This window comes from Ranitomeya imitator, chromosome 5 (assembly GCF_032444005.1).
Source record: "Ranitomeya imitator isolate aRanImi1 chromosome 5, aRanImi1.pri, whole genome shotgun sequence".
Classification (NCBI taxonomy): Eukaryota; Metazoa; Chordata; class Amphibia; order Anura; family Dendrobatidae; genus Ranitomeya; species Ranitomeya imitator.
In genome coordinates, this window is record NC_091286.1 from 660,979,468 (window position 1) to 661,000,298 (window position 20,831).

At 46.6% G+C, this 20,831-nt stretch overlaps 1 protein-coding gene across 2 annotated transcripts in view; it reads right to left on the minus strand.

The window, feature by feature from the left end:
• Positions 1-20,831, minus strand: part of RUNX2 (RUNX family transcription factor 2) — a 280,535-nt gene that overhangs the window by 117,329 nt on the left and 142,375 nt on the right. For both annotated transcript variants that reach the window (XM_069728219.1, XM_069728218.1), the window contains exon 3: positions 495-775. In XM_069728219.1, coding sequence (XP_069584320.1) covers positions 495-775 — 281 coding nt within the window. The remainder of the gene's footprint in view (positions 1-494; positions 776-20,831) is intronic.

The window sequence follows — 20,831 nt, forward strand, 5'->3', positions numbered from 1 at the left end:
CAGAGGGTGCAGGACGGTAGCAGAGGGTGCAGGACGGTAGCAGAGGGTGCAGGACGGTAGCAGAGGGTGCAGGACGGTAGCAGAGGGTGCAGGACCGAGAGGCAGAGGGTGCAGGACGGTAGCAGAGGGTGCAGGACGGTAGCAGAGGGTGCAGGACGGTAGCAGAGGGTGCAGGACGGTAGCAGAGGGTGCAGGACGGTAGCAGAGGGTGCAGGACCGAGAGGCAGAGGGTGCAGGACGGTAGCAGAGGGTGCAGGACGGTAGCAGGAGGTGCAGGACGGTAGCAGAGGGTGCAGGACGGTAGCAGGAGGTGCAGGAGCTTTGGCAGCGCAGCACAAGCCGCAGAGCAGGTTGGAGGCTGGAATCTCCGGCAGCCGTTAGTGCAGCACATTAGTGCTGGCAGTTGCCCCAGCTGATGCAGCAAGTTGCACAGGTCCCCCGCACCCCTCCGCCCCGTGCACACGCACATTAGCGCACACACATGCGGCACCCACCTTGAAGGCGACGGGCAGCGTCTTGTTGCAGCGCCAGTGAGAGGGCAGCACTGAGCACAGGAAGTTGGGGCTGTCAGTCCGGACCAGCTCGGCCGGGTGGTCGGCGATGATCTCCACCATGGTGCGGTTGTCGTGTGGCCGCAGCCGGGGCCCCGGGAGCGCCGCTTCCTGCTGCTGCTGCTGGGGCTGCTGCGGGCCGCCGGGCACCGGGCTCACGTCGCTCATCTTGCCGGGCTGCAGGCTGCTGGAGGGCGGGCTGAACCTCCGGCTGGTGCTGGGATCTACGGGAATACGCATCACAACAGCCGGGGGTTATTGTCAGGCGATGAGGGGAGGACGGAGGGGAGACGGGCACCGGGGTCAGGGCAGCGAGGGGTTAACGGGGCGCCCAGGGCACGGCTAGTACATGGCAGCTGGTGGTGAGCTCGGGGAATGGGGGATCCACTGTGTGCTGTCCAGCTCCTCAGGGATCTTCTGAGAGGAGAGCTCGCTCCAGATCAGTTCATGTGTTTAGCGGATCCCTCTCTGCTGGAGATCAGGTCCTGTGGATCCCCTTGTATTAGCGGGGTCTCTGTCTACTGGAGATCAGTCCTTGTGTTTCTGGATCCTTTATACAGGAGATCAGTTGTATATCTGGATACAGGTCTACCGGAGATCAATTCTTGAATTAGCGGATCCTTTTTTTAGTGGAGATCGGTCCTTGTATTTCTGGATCCCTGTCTGCTGATCAGTCCTTGTAAACCTGGATCCCTTTTTACTGGAGATCAGTCCTTGTGCTTCTGGATCCTTTTTTTTTTTACTCGAGATCAGTTGTTCTATTTCTGGATACCTGTCTACTGAAGGTGATCACTCCCTGTATCTCTGGATCCCTGTCTACTGGAGATGATCACTCCTGGATCTCTGGATCCTTGTGTGTTGGAGATGATCAGTGCCTGTATTCTGGATCCCTGTTTCCTGGAGGTGATCAGTCCCTGGATTCCTGTCTTCTGAAGGTGATCAGTCCCTGTATCTGGGGATCCCTGTCTCCTGGAAGTGAGCAGTCCCTGTATCTGGGGATCCCTGTCTCCTGGAAGTGATCAGTCCCTGTATCTGTGGATCCCTGTCTTGTGGAGGTGATCAGTCCCTGGATCCCTGTGCTGCAGATCACTTCCTGTATCTGTGGATCCCTGTCTCCTGGAGGTGATCAGTCCCTGGATCCCTGTCTCGTGGAGGTGATCAGTCCCTGGATCTCTGTGCTGGAGATCAGTCCCTGGATCCCTGTCTCGTGGAGGTGATCAGTCCCTGGATCCCTGTCTCGTGGAGGTGATCAGTCCCTGGATCCCTGTGCTGGAGATCAGTCCCTGGATCCCTGTCTCGTGGAGGTGATCAGTCCCTGGATCCCTGTCTCGTGGAGGTGATCAGTCCCTGGATCCCTGTCTCCTGGAGGTGATCAGTCCCTGGATCCCTGTCTCGTGGAGGTGATCAGTCCCTGGATCTCTGTGCTGGAGATCAGTCCCTGGATCCCTGTCTCGTGGAGGTGATCAGTCCCTGGATCCCTGTGCTGGAGATCAGTCCCTGGATCCCTGTCTCGTGGAGGTGATCAGTCCCTGGATCCCTGTCTCGTGGAGGTGATCAGTCCCTGGATCCCTGTCTCCTGGAGGTGATCAGTCCCTGGATCCCTGTCTCCTGGAGGTGATCAGTCCCTGGATCCCTGTGCTGGAGATCAGTCCCTGGATCCCTGTCTCGTGGAGGTGATCAGTCCCTGGATCCCTGTCTCCTGGAGGTGATCAGTCCCTGGATCCCTGTCTCCTGGAGGTGATCAGTCCCTGGATCCCTGTGCTGGAGATCAGTCCCTGGATCCCTGTCTCGTGGAGGTGATCAGTCCCTGGATCCCTGTCTCCTGGAGGTGATCAGTCCCTGGATCCCTGTCTCGTGGAGGTGATCAGTCCCTGGATCCCTGTCTCGTGGAGGTGATCAGTCCCTGGATCCCTGTCTCGTGGAGGTGATCAGTCCCTGGATCCCTGTCTCGTGGAGGTGATCAGTCCCTGGATCCCTGTCTCCTGGAGGTGATCAGTCCCTGGATCCCTGTGCTGGAGATCAGTCCCTGGATCCCTGTCTCGTGGAGGTGATCAGTCCCTGGATCCCTGTCTCCTGGAGGTGATCAGTCCCTGGATCCCTGTCTCGTGGAGGTGATCAGTCCCTGGATCCCTGTCTCCTGGAGGTGATCAGTCCCTGGATCCCTGTCTCCTGGAGGTAATCAGTCCCTGGATCCCTGTCTCGTGGAGGTGATCAGTCCCTGGATCCCTGTCTCCTGGAGGTGATCAGTCCCTGGATCCCTGTCTCGTGGAGGTGATCAGTCCCTGGATCCCTGTCTCGTGGAGGTGATCAGTCCCTGGATCCCTGTCTCGTGGAGGTGATCAGTCCCTGGATCCCTGTCTCGTGGAGGTGATCAGTCCCTGGATCCCTGTCTCGTGGAGGTGATCAGTCCCTGGATCCCTGTGCTGGAGATCGGTCCCTGGATCCCTGTCTCGTGGAGGTGATCGGTCCCTGTGAGGTCCGGTAGGTGTCTCCTGGCCGCAGCCCCTCGGGCCAGTCCCCTTCTACCTAAACGCTTTCCTCTTGCTCTGCGCACATGGGTGATGTCTGGGACCCCCCTGTAATTAATAAGACTGCGCCCCCCGCCCGGAATCTGCTGTGTGTCAGGGTCCCCCCGCGATCTTATCTGCTGTGTCCAGGGGTCGGGGCAGCCTCCGCCAGGTCTTCTGCGATCTCCTTTCTGATAATTGGAGGATCTGCTGCTGCTTCTTTAGATCTGTCAGGATTTCTCCATGAAGGCAGCAGGAGGAAAAGTAAAGAAAAAGAAAAAAAACTTCCTCAGCCCCAGTGGTGATGATGATGATGATGGTGATGATGATGGTGGTTGCGGTGGTGGAGGAGCACCGGCTCTTTTTTCTGCAGGAGGAGGCTGGCTTTGTGAGTGATTGGAGGTTTTGTGGTTTATATAGCGAGTCCTCTGCAGCAGACACGTGGTGTCCTGACCCAGGACCAGGCTGCTCAGCAGGAGTGGTGCCCAGCCTGCTGCCCCCCCATGCCCTGAGCTCATCACCAGCCACAAGGAGGCCAGAAGTGCAGCAGCTCCTGCAGGAAAGAGCCGCAGCAGCAGCCTGGGCTCAGAGGAGGCTTCTGCTTGTTTGTGTCTATGCTACAAAAAAAAAGGGCAGATCTTAGAAATAGAAGCATTTTCTGTACCCAATAGTAGTGGTGCTGCCCTCCCCCTGCAGATACAGGGCCTATGGAAAGCCACAGCGAGATTTGGGGAAAAATCTACTGTGCCCTGTGCTATTCCAGGGGGGGGGGGGGCTGTATCTAGTGCTTGGGGGGGGGGGGATACCTTATATCTCTAAAAACATGACAAGTAATGTCTGCCATCATTAGATAACTGTGCAGTGGGATTGCACTGCTTTGACACCCTGGCCGGCACTGAAGAGGTTAATAGGATCCAGTTATTGTTATTATACAGGGATCCGCAACCTGTCGGGGGACTCTCACTCCCAGCATGTTCCATCCCTTCCACTGCAAGGGTTAATAGCATGGGATTAACCTGTCACTCAACTCCCAACATCTCCCATCCTGGTCCCTGTGGAATCTCATAGCACCTTTGTTTTCTAACTAGGGGTTAATGGGATGGGATGATGGCAGATGAGGGATTACCAGCCTGCTGCCCTCTAACTACAACTCTCAGTATCACATTGCATTGAGTGTCTTCCATTGCGAGGGTTAATACGTTGCCTTGCCATAATGGCAACTGAGGTCATTGCACAGAAATCCCCAGGATGATGCCCTCTAGCTAAAAACTACTACTCCCAGCATCTCCCATCTTGGTCCTTGTGCATCACGTTGCATTTTTAAAAAAAAATTAAATATCTGAGATTAAAAGGGTTAATAGGATGAGCTGCAGTGATTGCAGCTGATACTACAAGTCCCAGCATCTCTTGTTGAGGGGGGGGGGAGGGGTCACTATTTTATTATAAAGCCAAAGATGCATAGGAAAGGTCTGGCTAGCTGTGCGGGGGTTAATCACATGTGATTATGTCATTACATGATAATGTAGGTTTAATGCAAAGAATAAGAATGTGTTGGGAAAGTGCAAGGCACAGGATGGGCGGACTGCATGGAGCTTCCTTGGCATGCTGGGGGTTGTAGTCCCATACCAGCTGGGGAGGCACAGCTGGCAGTCTGCTGTGATAACATATCCCCCAGAGCAGTATACAGCATAGTCTGCCGCTATCACACACAGATGATGCGTTATACGGAACCGTCACTTTAAATTGAAAGAAGCGTTTATTTACGAATTCCTTTCTTCTTGTTACAATGTATCTAATTCTGTAACCCTTAACGTTCTGGTCAGAGCAGAGAAAGGGTAAAGCATCCTGGCATAAGTCGTGGCGCCCCGTTCCTAATACTAGGCTGCGGTGTTCTTTATTTTTTTGAAAATAAGTGTAATAATAGTAATCATCTTTATTTATACCTGGCCAGCAGCAGAAAGTTCCCGTTATTTCAGGGCTGTTGACGGTTTGATGAATATAACACGCTCTGGTTCTGCACTTAGGAGGATTATTGCCCATGATTAGAAAATCGAAAGCTGCTTTAGTTATAAAAGAGCGCCACACCTGTCCTCAGGTCGTGTGTGGTATTACAGCTCAGCCCTATTCATCTCCTGTACATAATTTTATTTGTACAGCTGGTATAACTTGGGTATCTTCTGTATATAATCATATATGTACCACTGGTATAACCTGGGTATCTCCTGTATATAATGATATATATATGTACTGCTGGTATAACCTGGGTATCTCCTGTATATAATGATATATATATGTACTGCTGGTATAACCTGGGTATCTCCTGTATATAATGATATATATATGTACTGCTGGTATAACCTGGGTATCTCCTGTATATAATGATATATATATGTACTGCTGGTATAACCTGGGTATCTCCTGTATATAATGATATATATATGTACTGCTGGTATAACCTGGGTATCTCCTGTATATAATGATATATATATGTACTGCTGGTATAACCTGGGTATCTCCTGTATATAATGATATATATATGTACTGCTGGTATAACCTGGGTATCTCCTGTATATAATGATATATATATGTACTGCTGGTATAACCTGGGTATCTCCTGTATATAATGATATATATATGTACTGCTGGTATAACCTGGGTATCTCCTGTACATAATTACATACAGTGGGGGAAATAAGTATTTGATCCCTTGCTGATTTTGTAAGTTTGCCCACTGACAAAGACATGAACAGTCTATAATTTTAAGGGTAATATAATTTTAACATTGAGAGATAGAAAATCAAAAATAAAATCCAGAAAATCACATTGTAGAAATTATATAAATTTATTTGCATTTTGCAGTGAGAAATAAGTATTTGATCCCCTACCAACCCTTAAAGGGACACTGTCCCCTGAATTTGGAGGGAACAATCTTCAGCCATGGAGGCGGGGTTTTTGGGGTTTTGATTCACCCTTTTCTTACCCGCTGGCTGAAATATTGGATTGAAGTTCATTCTCTGTCCTCCGTAGTACACACCTACACAAGGCAATCTTACCTTGTGCAGGCATGTACTACGGAGGACAGAGAATGAACTTCAATACAATATTGTAGCCAGCATGCAGCCAGCGAGTAAGGAAAGGGTGAATCAAAAACCCCAAAACCCCGCCTCCATGGCTGAAGATTGTTCCCTCCAAATTCAGGTGACAGTGTCCCTTTAAGAGTTCTGGCTCCTACAGACCAGTTAGACGCTCCTAATGAACTCGTTACCTGCATTACAGACAGCTGTCTTACATAGTCACCAAAAACAGGCAAAGATGCTTACCTGTCTAAACAGGCCTCAATACAAATGCACAAGCAGGGTGCAGCGGACCCAAACAAAATAGCAAATGCACAGGTCCGCTGCACCCTGCTTGTGCATTTGTATTGAGGCCTGTTTAGACAGGTAAGCATCTTTGCCTGTTTTTGGTGTTTTTTCTTGAATGTGTCCTTTTTTGGTGTTTTTCATGTTAGAGTAGGACTGGCAATACGTAAGGACCCTTGGCGTGGGTTGCCAGCTTCCATATTATGGCCCTAATATCAACTAAGACCTTACATATATTTATATGTTTTTTTGCACGTATATTTTTTGCAGGGTGCAGCTGGGCCCGAATTGTTCTGTACACTGTGGCCTCTGTTCACACAGGATGCATTTTAGCACTGGGCAGCCCGCCATATGGCGTCATTAATAGGCTGCAGCCAGACGCTTTGTATTCCTTGTGTGAACACGCCACATACAGAGTATTTTATCTTAGTGCATTGGTGTACCACACGGCCAAACCCTTATTGAAGGCTGGCTGTTTCATTAGGTATCGCACCTGTGCATTTGCTATTTTGTTTGGGTCCGCTGCACCCTGCTTGTGCATTTGTATTGAGGCCTGTTTAGACAGGTAAGCATCTTTGCCTGTTTTTGGTGTTTTTTCTTGAATGTGTCCTTTTTTGGTGTTTTTCATGTCTTACATAGTCACCTTTATAAAAGACTCCTGTCCAGAGGCTCAATCAGTCAGACTCTAACCCCTACAACATGGGCAAGACCAAAGAGCTTTATAAGGCCGGTTTCACACGTCCAGATAATTCCAGTACCGGAAAAAATCAGTACCGGATTTATCCGTGTCCATGTGCCCCTACGTTTCTGTGGCATACGTGCTTCTTCCTGTTCTGGCCGCATCTTCTCCTGTATGCGGTCACATGGGGCCGCCGATTACAGTCATGAATATGCGGCTCCACCCCCATGGGAGGTGGAGCCGCATATTCATTACTGTAAATGAGCGGCCCCACGTGACCGCATACAGGAGAAGATGCGGCCAGGAGAGGAAGCAGCGCCGGCGAGGGAGCGAGCCGGGTGAGTATTTTCAGAACAGCGGGGGGCGCACAGGGGGTGGGGGGGCACACAGGGGATGGGAGGGCGGTGGGCACATAGATCTTTATTTTAAATACACTTATTCATATCTTCTCTGCAGCAAACGCTGCTGCAGGGAAGATATGAATCGCGACGTCAGCACCAGTGGGGGGGGACAGCGCTTAATGTAGCGCTGTCTCCTGCACGGCACACGGACTGCACACGGACAACGTCCGTGTGCGGTACGTGTTTTACACGGACCCATTGACTTTAATGGGTCCGTGTAATCCGTGCGCTCCCACGAACACTGACATGTCTCCGTGTTTGGCACACAGAGACACGGTCCGCAAAAAATCACTGACATCTGAACAGATGCATTGATTTTTATGTGTCTACGTGTGTCAGTGGCTCCGGTACGTGAGGAAACTGTCACCTCACGTACCGGAGCCACTGACGTGTGAAACCGGCCTAAGGAGGATGTCAGGGACAAGATCATAGAGCTGCACAGAGCTGGAATGGGCTACAAAACCATAAGTAAGACGCTGGGTGAGAAGGAGACAACGGTTGGTGCAATAGTAAGAAAATGGAAGAAATACAAAATGTCTGTCAATCGACATCGATCTGGGGCACCATGCAAAATCTCACTTGGTGGGGTATCCTTGATCTGATCATAAGGAAGGTGAGAGATCAGCCTAAAACTACACGGGGGGAACTTGTTAATGATCTCAAGGCAGCTGGGACCACAGACACCAAGAAAACCATTGGTAGCACATTACGCCATAAAGGTTTAAAATCCTGCAGTGCCCGCAAGGTCCTACAGCTCAAGAAGGCACATGTGCAGGCCCATCTGAAGTTTACCAATGAACACCTGGATGATTCTGTGAGTGATTGGGAGAAGGTGCTGGGGTCAGATGAGACAAAAATTGAGGTGTTTGGCATTAACTCAACTCGCCGTGTTTGGAGGAAGAGAAATGCTGCCTATGATCCAAAGAACACCATCCCCACTGTCAAGCATGGAGGTGGAAATATGTTTTGGGGGTGTTTCTCTGCTAAGGGCACAGAACTACTTCACCGCATCAATGGGAGAATGGATGGAGCCATGTACCGTAAAATCCTGAGTGACAACCTCCTTCCCTCCACCAGGACATTAAAAATGGGTCATGGCTGGGTCTTCTAGCAAGACAATGACCCAAAACAAACAGCCAAGGCAACAAAGGAGTGGCTCAAAAAGAAGCACATTAAGGTCATGGAGTGGCCTAGCCAGTCTCCAGACCTTAATCCCATAGAAAACTTATGGAGGAAGTAGAAGCTCCGAGTTGCCAAGCGACAGCCTCAAAATCTTAATGATTTAGAGATGATCTGCAAGGAGGAGAGGAGCAAAATTCCTCCTGACATGTGCAAACCTCATCATCAACTACAAAAAACGTCTGACTGCTGTGCTTTCCAACAAGGGTTTTGCCACCAAGTATTAAGTTAAGTCTTGTTTGCCAGAGGGATCAAATACTTATTTCTCCCACTGTATGTACTGCTGATATAACCTGTGCAACTCCTGTCTATAATTATATATGTACAGATGATATAACCTGGGCATCTTCTCTGTATAATTATATGTGTACAGCTGATATAACCTGGGTATCTCCTGTATATAATTATATGTATTGCTGGTATAATCTGGACATCTCCTGTATATAATTACAGTTAGGGCCAGAAATATTTGGACAGTGACACAATTTTCGCGAGTTGGGCTCTGCATGCCACCACATTGGATTTGAAATGAAACCTCTACAACAGAATTCAAGTGCAGATTGTAACGTTTAATTTGAAGGGTTGAACAAAAATATCTGATAGAAAATGTAGGAATTGTACACATTTCTTTACAAAAACTCCACATTTTAGGAGGTCAAAAGTAATTGGACAAATAAACATAACCCAAACAAAATATTTTTATTTTCAATATTTTGTTGCAAATCCTTTGGAGGCAATCACTGCCTTAAGTCTGGAACCCATGGACATCACCAAACGCTGGGTTTCCTCCTTCTTAATGCTTTGCCAGGCCTTTACAGCCGCAGCCTTCAGGTCTTGCTTGTTTGTGGGTCTTTCCGTCTTAAGTCTGGATTTGAGCAAGTGAAATGCATGCTCAATTGGGTTTAGATCTGGAGATTGACTTGGCCATTGCAGAATGTTCCACTTTTTGGCACTCATGAACTCCTGGGTAGCTTTGGCTGTATGCTTGGGGTCATTGTCCATCTGTACTATGAAGCGCCGTCCAATCAACTTTGCAGCATTTGGCTGAATCTGGGCTGAAAGTATATCCCGGTACACTTCAGAATTCATCCGGCTACTCTTGTCTGCTCTTATGTCATCAATAAACACAAGTGACCCAGTGCCATTGAAAGCCATGCATGCCCATGCCATCACGTTGCCTCCACCATGTTTTACAGAGGATGTGGTGTGCCTTGGATCATGTGCCGTTCCCTTTCTTCTCCAAACTTTTTTCTTCCCATCATTCTGGTACAGGTTGATCTTTGTCTCATCTGTCCATAGAATACTTTTCCAGAACTGAGCTGGCTTCTTGAGGTGTTTTTCTGCAAATTTAACTCTGGCCTGTCTATTTTTGGTATTGATGAATGGTTTGCATCTAGATGTGAACCCTTTGTATTTACTGTCATGGAGTCTTCTCTTTACTGTTGACTTAGAGACAGATACACCTACTTCACTGAGAGTGTTCTGGACTTCAGTTGATGTTGTGAACGGGTTCTTCTTCACCAAATTAAGTATGCGGCGATCATCCACCACTGTTGTCATCCGTGGACGCCCAGGCTTTTTGAGTTCCCAAGCTCACCAGTCAATTCCTTTTTTCTCAGAATGTACCCAACTGTTGATTTTGCTACTCCAAGCATGTCTGCTATCTCTCTGATGGATTTTTTCTTTTTTTTCAGCCTCAGGATGTTCTGCTTCACCTCAATTGAGAGTTCCTTTGACCGCATGTTGTCTGCTCACAGCAACAGCTTCCAAATGCAAAACCACACACCTGGAATCCACCCCTGACCTTTTAACTACTTCATTGATTACAGGTTAACGAGGGAGACGCCTTCAGAGTTAATTGCAGCCCTTAGAGTCCATTGTCCAATTACTTTTGGTCCTTTGAAAAAGAGGACGCTATGCATTACAGAGCTATGATTCCTAAACCCTTTCTCCGATTTGGATGTGGAAACTATCATATTGCAGCTGGGAGTGTGCACTTTCAGCCCATATTATATATATAATTGTATTTCTGAACATGTTTTTGTAAACAGCTAAAATAACAAAACTTGTGTCACTGTCCAAATATTTCTGGCCCTAACTGTATATATGTATTGCTGGTATAATCTGGACATCTCCATGTATATAATTATATATGTACAGCTGATATAACCTGGGTATTTCCTGTATATAATTATACAGGGTGGAGCGCGGTAATTTGCTTTTTTGCACTGCATGCTGTGGCGGCACTGTCGGTCGAAGAGAGGGGAGAGTGGGTGTGGCTTACAGTGGCTGATGGGAGATTTGTATTCCTCTGCCTTTCAGTTTCCATCATGCAGTGGACACGTGAGGAGAGGTCATTTTGTGTTGAAGCGTATTTTTCAAATGCCCACTCGATCATTGCAGTGCAGCGTGCTTTTCGTTTACAATTCGCTGTTCCTCCACGCGGACGTGTTCCTGGACGGCAATCAATTGTAAATTGGGTGAATGCATTCAGAACAGCAGGGAATGTGTCATGTGTACGAAGGGGACCTGAGAGAAGGATTACAACACCACAAAACATCGAGAGAGTTAGAGCAGCAGTACTGCAATCTCCGAAACGCTCTGCTCGGAAGCAATCATTTGCTCTTGGCATTTCAAGACGTTCTCTCCACCGGATTCTTCATGATGAACTGAATTTTCACCCGTATAAAATGTGCGTGGTCCAACATTTGTCAGCATGGGACTATTTGACACGGCGGACCTCTTGTGAAGACATGTTAGCAACGATACCCCGTGACGCAATTGTGTTTTTTTTCTGATGAGGCACATTTTCACCTCAGTGGGTGTGTAAACAAACAAAATATGCGTTACTGGAGTGAAACAAACCCCAGAGAAGTTCACGAGAGACCTCTGCATTCGGACCGCGTCACTGTGTGGTGCGCCATATCACGAGTAGGCATCATTGGTCCTTACTTTTTTCAGGACATTGGTCGTGCCATAACTGTGAACTCCGAACGGTACTTGTCAATAATACAGGATTATTTTCAGCCGGCTCTTGAGGCAATGGAACTAGAGGATACATGGTTCCAACAGGATGGTGCCACTGCACACACAGCGAGGGTTACCATGAATTGTTTGAGGCAAATGTTTCCTGGACGGCTTATCTCTTTGAGGGGAGATGTGAACTGGCCAGCACGCTCACCAGATTTAGCCCCATGCGATTTTTTCCTTTGGGGTTACCTGTAGTCTAAGGTGTATATCAACCGTCCCAACACCTTGGAAGACCTAAGGAACAATATTGAAGCTGAAATTGGCAGAATACCAGTGGACATGCTTGTTAGAGTTCATGAAAACTTCAGAAAACGTATGCAGCAGTGTGTGGATAGCGAAGGTCGACATTTGCCAGATACACTATTTAAAACCATGTAATTTAAAAATTCCATTACTGTTCAGTATAATTAAAATATAAAATACATTTTTCTAATGATCATAATTTTTTTATTTCATTCCCAAATCAGCAAATTACCGCGCTCCACCCTGTATATATACAGCTGGTATAATCTGGACATCTCCTGTACATAATTATATATGTACAGCTGTTAGAAACTGGGCATCTCCTGTATATAAATTATACATGTGCAGCCGGTATAACCTGGGTATCTCCTGTATATAATTATATATGTGCTGGTATAACCTGGACATCTCCTGTCTATATATAATCATATATGTACAGCTGGTATAACCTGGGCATCTCCTGTCTATATATAATCATATATGTACAGCTGGTATAACCTGGGCATCTCCTGTATATAATCATATATGCACAGCTGGTATAACCCGGGTATCCTCTGTATATAATTACACATGTACTGCCGGTATAAGTTGCGCATCTTATATAACTGCATACAGAGGATGCCCAGGTTATACCATTATCACTATCTGCCTATACAGGTGGTATACAGCATACATCATCCTCTGTGCAGTGCTGTGGATAAAGCCGCGGGTCTGTTGTGTTCACATGGGGTTAAATCCAGATCCACATTTCCTGATCTCCATCCTCCAGAATAAAGTCTTTAAAAAAATTAGCTTTTCCGTCACAGGGGAGAGCTCTCGCCCAACTCAGGCCACTGCTGGAATGCCGGGAGAACTGAGCCGTGCTGTGTTCCGTGTGTGCCCAGAGCCAGCGCCGCACCGTGTTGCCCAATGTGGCGGATCCCTAAGCTACGTTCACACTAGCGTTGCGCAACGCACGCAAAAACGCACCAAAACGCACACAAAAACGCTGCGTTTTGCGACGCATGCGTCGTTTTTTGCCGAAATTCGGACGCAAGAAAAATGCAACTTGTTGCGATTTCTTGGTCCGACGCTTGCGGCAAAAAAGACGCATGCGTCGCACAACGCAACAAACAAAAAAACATGCGTCCCTCATGTTAAATATAGAGGCGCATGACGCATGCGTCGCCGCTGCGTCGCCCGACGCAAACCCGACGCAAACTAGCATAACGCTAGTGTGAACGTTACTCATCAGCGTCCCAGCTCCCGGGTGACGCCGCCATTCTCCGGCCTTGGACAGCTTTTACCGCTGTTTATTTATTGCATTGTATCTTTTGTAAGAAAACATGTTGCCAGTATTATTACAGTGATGTAATGAGGTGCCACCGGTGCCAAGAAGAAGGCTCATTAGATTTCAGGGTTCATTCTATGTCGTGCCATAAGATTTATTATTATTATTATTATTATTAATAAAAATCCCTTATAGAGCCAGACATTTTTTACGTTTGTTCTTTTTCTCTTCATCTTTTAAAGAGACATACTTTTTAAACATTTTTCCACTGACTTAGCCATATGCCGGGGCGAAACGGTCGCAGTCTGAGAAGGGTCCTACCGCAATAGGGCCCATGCAGGAGGCGGCCTGCCTGGTTCAGCTCTTATGTCAGCTGGACGCACCCTTGGCTGCAATGTATTGTGGCGTAGAGACTCGCCAACTCCCTACATTGCATACACGTCGCCAGCCGATGGAGAGCCTGGCAGCTGACGTCAGCGAGCCTGTCACCGACAGAGCATGACAGCAACATCATGTGCCACCCATGGCTAACACCCAACAGCTGCCGGCTTCTGAATGGATTATAAAAGAGGGCGACGCGCGTCGCGGGAGGGGAGATGGATAAGAAGAATCAGGGGTTTTTGAGCAGCAAAATGGAAGACATTATACTAAGAAGAGACCCATGATGAGGGACATTAAATCAGGATAGAGGACATTATGCCAGGATGGGGCCCAGGAAGGGGGTCATTATTAACTGGAAGGGTGCTGGAATGATGGACATTATACCAGGAAGAGGCACAGGATGGGGGACATTAAACCAGGATTGAGGACATTATACCAGGATGAGGCACAGGATGGAGGGACATTATTACTGGAAGGGGCCCAGGGTGAGGGACTTTATACCAAGAAGGAGCCCAGGACGGAGGACATAATACCAGGATGGGAGACATTTATTACGGAAAGGGGACAGGATGGTCAACAATATATCAGGAAGTGGCCCAGGGTGGGAGTCATTATTAATGGGAGTGTCCAGGATGGAGGACATTATTACTGGAAGGGGCCCAGGATAAAGGTTATTAAACCAGAAAGGGGCCCATTATGAAGGACTTTGTGCCAGGATGGGGGCAGAGTATTACTAGAAAGGGGTCCAGGATGGGAAATATTATTACTGTAAGGGGCCCAAAAAATGGGGGACATTATACCAGGATGGGGAACATTGTTGCTGGAAGGGGCTCAGGATGGGGGACATTATTACTGGAAGGGGCCCATAGTGGGGGACATTATAACAAGAAGCGGCCCAGGATGGGGGACAAACCAGGAAGGGGACCTGCATGGGAAATATACCAGGAAGGGGGCACAATATTTCTGGAAGGGGCCCAGGATGGAGGACATTATACCAGGAAGGGATGCAGGATGGGGCACATTATTACTGTAAGGGGACCACGATGAGGGATATTACACCAGAAAGGGGCCCATTATGAGGAACTTTATGCCAGGATGGGGGCAGAGTAATACTAGAAGGGGTCCAGGATGGGGAATATTATTACTGGAAGGGGCCCAGAATGGGGGACAGTATACCAGGATGGGGAACATTATTACTGGAAGGGGCTAAGGATGGGGGACATTTTTACTTGAAGGGGCCCAGAATGGGGGACATTATACCAGGAAGCATCCCAGAATGGGGGACAAACCAGGAAGGGGACCTGCATGGGAAACGGCAATTCTAGCATTTTGATTTTTGTTTTGTTTTTACACTATTCTATATTTTCAAAGATCAGACTCTTATTAATTTGGCGATTAAAAAAAAAAAGATTTTTTTTCTTTATTTTCACATGCGGTAAAAGGTGGGTGATTAGAATTTTTTTTAATAGTTTGCTTTTATTTTTTACGACGTGACCTTTTTTTATTGCCCGTAGAAAAATTAAATCATATGATTACTTGTACTATATACTTCAAGTTGTTTTCCAAGACATTTTTTTTTATTATGGGCCTAAAAACAAACAAAGACAGCTACCTGCCTGTTCTACTTGACACTGGCTCAAAACAGTCATCTACCGCTCCTGCCGGCAATTCTGCTGTCCGGAGTCATCAGACCAGCTCTTCTTCTTCCACTCTGCTCTGTTGACGTGGTGCGACTACCAACGTCAGGCAGATTGACAGAATGCTCATCGCGGTTAGGCATCGGGAATCAATCTGTCAATCAGCATGATAATGCCAGTCACACCCCATCAACAGAGCAGAGCGGAAGAGATGGAGCTGGTCTGTCAATGTGATGTTAACATAAGCCACTGAATCGCCGGCAGGAGCCGTCTGTCACCGTTCTGTGCTGGCACATATAGGCACCGGACAAAACAGGTAGGTAGTTACCAATCACCGCCCTGTTAGTTCTTAGGCTCATAGTAAAAAAAAATCCAGCTGGCAATCAAGATAACTTCTGCTCTGAACAGAAGAAAAGGAACCCGTCTATTGATGGGATTATACAGGAAAATGGTAAGATTGCTTCGTGACCTCGGTGTGCAGGAGCGGTTTGGCGCCAATTTAGAAAAATGCTAATTAGCCATTACATTAGCTCTGCACAACTGAACTGAACAGAGGTATGTATGATTGGGCTCCACTCGATTCATTGTCTATTAGACTGTGGAGTATAGCGCTCAACTAAATCCAGAAGGTCCTATAGACAATGAATAGAGTAGAGGGCAAGCTTGCAATCCCAGCGTTCGAGCTCCCAGAAATCATCAGGTTAGCCCAATCATTTGGGGAATAATCAACATTTATCAGCCATCCACACTGAAAGTGATAAGTGCCAGATTAGTGGTTGTCCCACCACTGAGGCCCCTACTGATGAATCCAGAGATCACTGGTGATCCTGGATAGGACATTGCTGGTAGGACATCATAAGACACGTATCCTATTGATGGGCAAGAAATGTTCTTGGTTGTCCCCCAAAAAGTCAAGTCATCTATCCAAAGGATAGGGGCTAACTTGACAATTTCAGGGGGTCCGAACACTGAGATAGCATGTGTGGCCATATCTCTATTCAAGCTCCAGTACTTTCTTGTTCCACCAAAATGGGACCCCGATATTGATTTTTCCTTAGAGACCCTCATCTTCTATGTGCTCCACTGTGCAAGGAAAATCTAGTATCAACTGGCACACAGTCAAGTAGAACATAGTGTGTATATAAAAGGGGCAAGAATCCAGAATTATCAAATCGGGCCTACTTTAAAACAGCAAAGGGGATTTAGAACTAGGCCAAATTTAGGATAAGTTCTTAAGTGGCAGATTTTTTAAAAGTGAAGACCCCGCTACATACATGTGAACGGAATCGCTTCAGTATTTTTTTTTTAAAAATGGGTCACATATGGAGGAAGATCTATAAGATTCTTTGTCGCCGCCCCATTGGGGCCATCAAACGCCCAAACTCGGGAAAAGAAGGGGCTCCTAAATGTGGACTGTATATAAAACAATCCATTTCTCCATTTGTCCCAATGGTGAGAATTTTGGCAGACCCAAGTGTGAAAGCAGATGGAGCATATCACTATAGCTTAATGTGCTCCTTGTCAGTAACCAGTAACTATTAGGGCAATAGGCAAGAGTCAGATCTCGGTATGGCGATATACCAGACAGTGTGATGTACACACTGCATAACCCTATAGCTTAACGTGCTCTTTGTCAGTAACCAGTAACTATTAGGGCAACAGGCACGAGTCAGATCTCGGTATGGCGATACACCAGACAGTGTGATGTACACACTGCATATCCCTATAGCTTAACGTGCTCCTTGTCAGTAACTGGTAACTATTAGGGCAATAGGCACGAGTCAGATCTCGGTATGGCGATACACCAGACAGTGTGATGTAGACACTGCATATCCCTATAGCTTAACGTGCTCCTTATCAGTAACTGGTAACTATTAGGGCAACAGGCACGAGTCAGATCTCGGTATGGCGATACACCAGACAGTGTGATGTAGACACTGCATATCCCTATAGCTTAACGTGCTCCTTGTCAGTAACTGGTAACTATTAGGGCAATAGGCACGAGTCAGATCTCGGTATGGCGATACACCAGACAGTGTGATGTACACACTGCATATCCCTATAGCTTAACATGCTCCTTGTCAGTAACTATTAGGGCAATAGGCACGAGTCAGATCTCGGTATGGTGATACACCAGACTGCGATGTACACACTGCATATCCCTATAGCTTAACGTGCTCCTTGTCAGTAACCAGTAACTATTAGGGCAATAGGAATGAGTCATATCTTGGTATGGCGATACACCAGACAGTGTGATGTACACACTGCATATCCCTATAGCTTAACGTGCTCCTTGTCAGTAACCGGTAACTATTATTATTAATTATTGTATTGTTAACGTTGTTACTTATGACTTTTGTGTTTGAAACTATTAAACTGTAAAGCGCTGCGGAATATGTTGGCGCTATATAAATAAAGATTATTATTATTATTAAGGCAATAGGCACGAGTCATATCTTGGTATGGCGATACACAAGACTGTGCGATGTACACACTGCATATCCCTATAGCTTAACGTGCTCCTTGTCAGTAACCAGTAACTATTAGGGCAATAGGCACAAGTCATATCTTGGTATGGTGATACACCAGACAGTGTGATGTACACACTGCATATCCCTATAGCTTAACGTGCTCCTTGTCAGTAACCGGTAACAATTAGGTCAATAGGCACAAGTCATATCTTGGTATGGCGATACACCAGAAAGTGTGATGTACACACTGCATATCCCTATAGCTTAACGTGCTCCTTGTCAGTAACCGGTAACTATTAGGGCAATGAGCACGAGTCAGATCTCGGTATGGCGATACACCAGACAGTGTGATGTACACACTGCATATCCCTATAGCTTAACGTGCTCCTTGTCAGTAACTGGTAACTATTGGGGCAATAGACACGAGTCAGATCTCGGTATGGCGATACACCAGACTGTGCGATGTACACACTGCATATCCCTATAGCTTAATGTGCTCCTTGTCAGTAACCGGTAACTATTAGGGCAATAGGCACAAGTCATGTCTTGGTATGGTGATACACCAGACAGTGTGATGTACACACTGCATATCCCTATAGCTTAACGTGCTCCTTGTCAGTAACCGGTAACAATTAGGGCAATAGGCACAAGTCATATCTTGGTATGGCGATACACCAGAAAGTGTGATGTACACACTGCATATCCCTATAGCTTAACGTGCTCCTTGTCAGTAACCGGTAACTATTAGGGCAATGAGCACGAGTCAGATCTCGGTATGGCGATACACCAGACAGTGTGATGTACACACTGCATATCCCTATAGCTTAACGTGCTCCTTGTCAGTAACTGGTAACTATTGGGGCAATAGACACGAGTCAGATCTCGGTATGGCGATACACCAGACTGTGCGATGTACACACTGCATATCCCTGTAGCTTAATGTGCTCCTTGTCAGTAACCGGTAACTATTAGGGCAATAGGAACGAGTCATATCTTGGTATGGCGATACACCAAACCGTGTGATGTACCCACAGATGCCAAATGACCCCATTGTGCAGGTCGGGATCTTATCCACAGCCCATGTCATGTGTCCCTCCAAAATCTTGTAGAAACCCTTCCCGGAAGAGTGGGAGCCGTTATATCTGCAGAGGGGCCGGCTCCATATTAATGTCTATGGATTTAGAATGGGAGGATTATGTGCCCATATATACATAGGGTTCATCCCATAATCCGGTGCCTGATGGTTCATAATTTCCTCCTATCCTAGTCTTAGTGCGGCGTCTTATCGCCTTTTTACGCCCCCGGGTTTCTCCCGTGGGCACACGGACTTCTTTGTACAGGACAATCCCTGTTTTTTGTTTTGTTAGTAAAATACAAAAACATTCCAAACTTTATTAACCCATTCCTGAGCTACAGAACTATTTTCCCCGTTGCTCAATGAGGGCAATTTACTCTGTTTGTCTAGTTCTTATTTGTTGATATTGCATTAAGTGTAATTGTCAGGTGCAGATGGGGGTAAAGTATGGCGCGGTCGCCTTATCGCTGTTGTTTTTAGCATTTGCATCCTCTCCACGTGACGCCGAGTGTTACATTTGCCTTCCACACATATTACGGATACAGTTCCGTTCATTAATTCTCGCTTTGCTTTTGCAAGGTAAAGAGTGACATATAAGCAAAGTTGTTCTCCTTAGCCGTGCACAGAGCGTGGAGATATACAAATCGCGACTTCCTACAGGCTCTGGGACGGCAGATCTCTCTCTGCTCCTCACTGGTGTATTTGCTTGAAAAATATATGTCTATTTGCAAAACTAAAGAGGATGATTTTAAAAGAAAGGCCTTTAACCCCTTTCGCCCCATCCTAAAAACAGCTTCCCCAACCTGAAAAATCCAATATTTAAAGGGCGTGTGTAGTCTTGCAATCTACTTTATGTATTATTCTAATGCGCCAAAGCACACACAAAAAAGTAACTTTGCAAATTTCCCTATTTAAACATCCTACCGTTTCGTGCCTGCAGCTCCCATGCAAACATATGCGTTGCTACAGTTACAGACAATTCTGTCTGTAGACTGTTTTTTCACTCAATGTTTTTTGGTCACCTAACTGCAGATTTGTTTATAATTGTAGAGACGCATAGCTATGCACAGGAGCTGTGTACACAAAGCTGTAGAATGTATAAATAATATATATATATTTTTTTCAATATCATGTTAGATACATTGAAGCAAGATAAAACTGTTTGCAAAAGAAAAATACAAATCCTCTTCAATGGCCCCGATTCACCATTTCAGCCAGTTTTTCGGTGTGATTAGCCCTCAATTAGTGACTTTTTGATTTGCGCCTTTTTTCAAGTTTTTTTTTTTTGTGGTTTACTAACCTTTCTAATTTTTATGGTAATGTGGCTTTTCTGGATGTTTTAGACAGATTCATGAAAATTTGGCGAAGCTTTACTACAGTCCTCCTCCCCCCCATGCCAGTGTGATTCTATGTACCCCACATTTTGTGACACTTTGTGCAATTAAGGAAAATTAGAAAAAAAATGGGGGCTTTGTGCAAAATTCTTGAATCCATAAGTTAAAATAGACTTAAAGGAAATCTAATTTTTTTCTATGAAATCTTATGTAGGAGCAGAGACCCTGATTCCAGAGATGTGTCACTTACTGGGCTGCTTGCTGCGGTTTTGATATAATTCCTGCTTTCTCTGCTGTAGATGTAGCAGTGCTCAAACGCTGAGCTGTGTATAACCCCGCCCACATCACTGATTGGCAGCTTCCTGTGTACACTGTCAGCAAGGTGCCAATCGGTGGTTGGGGGCGGGGCTACACAGAGAAGCTGGACTACCTGGCAAGGGACACCTAGTCCTGCAGTGATAATCTCCTGCTGATAAAACGCTGATTGTATTGAAACTACTGCTGAGCAACTGACATCCTTGGAATCAGGTTCTCTGCCCCTACACCATGTTGCTTTCAGATTAAGAAGCAAAAACCTGCTGACATATTCCATTTAAGAAAAAAGCGCACAATGATGTATCAAATCCTTTGTATTTTCACAAAAAAAAAATGACTCCACAGTGCCAGGACGTAAGGTCTCTCCCTTCTGTGTAATTGGCTGCCCACCGCCAAAAG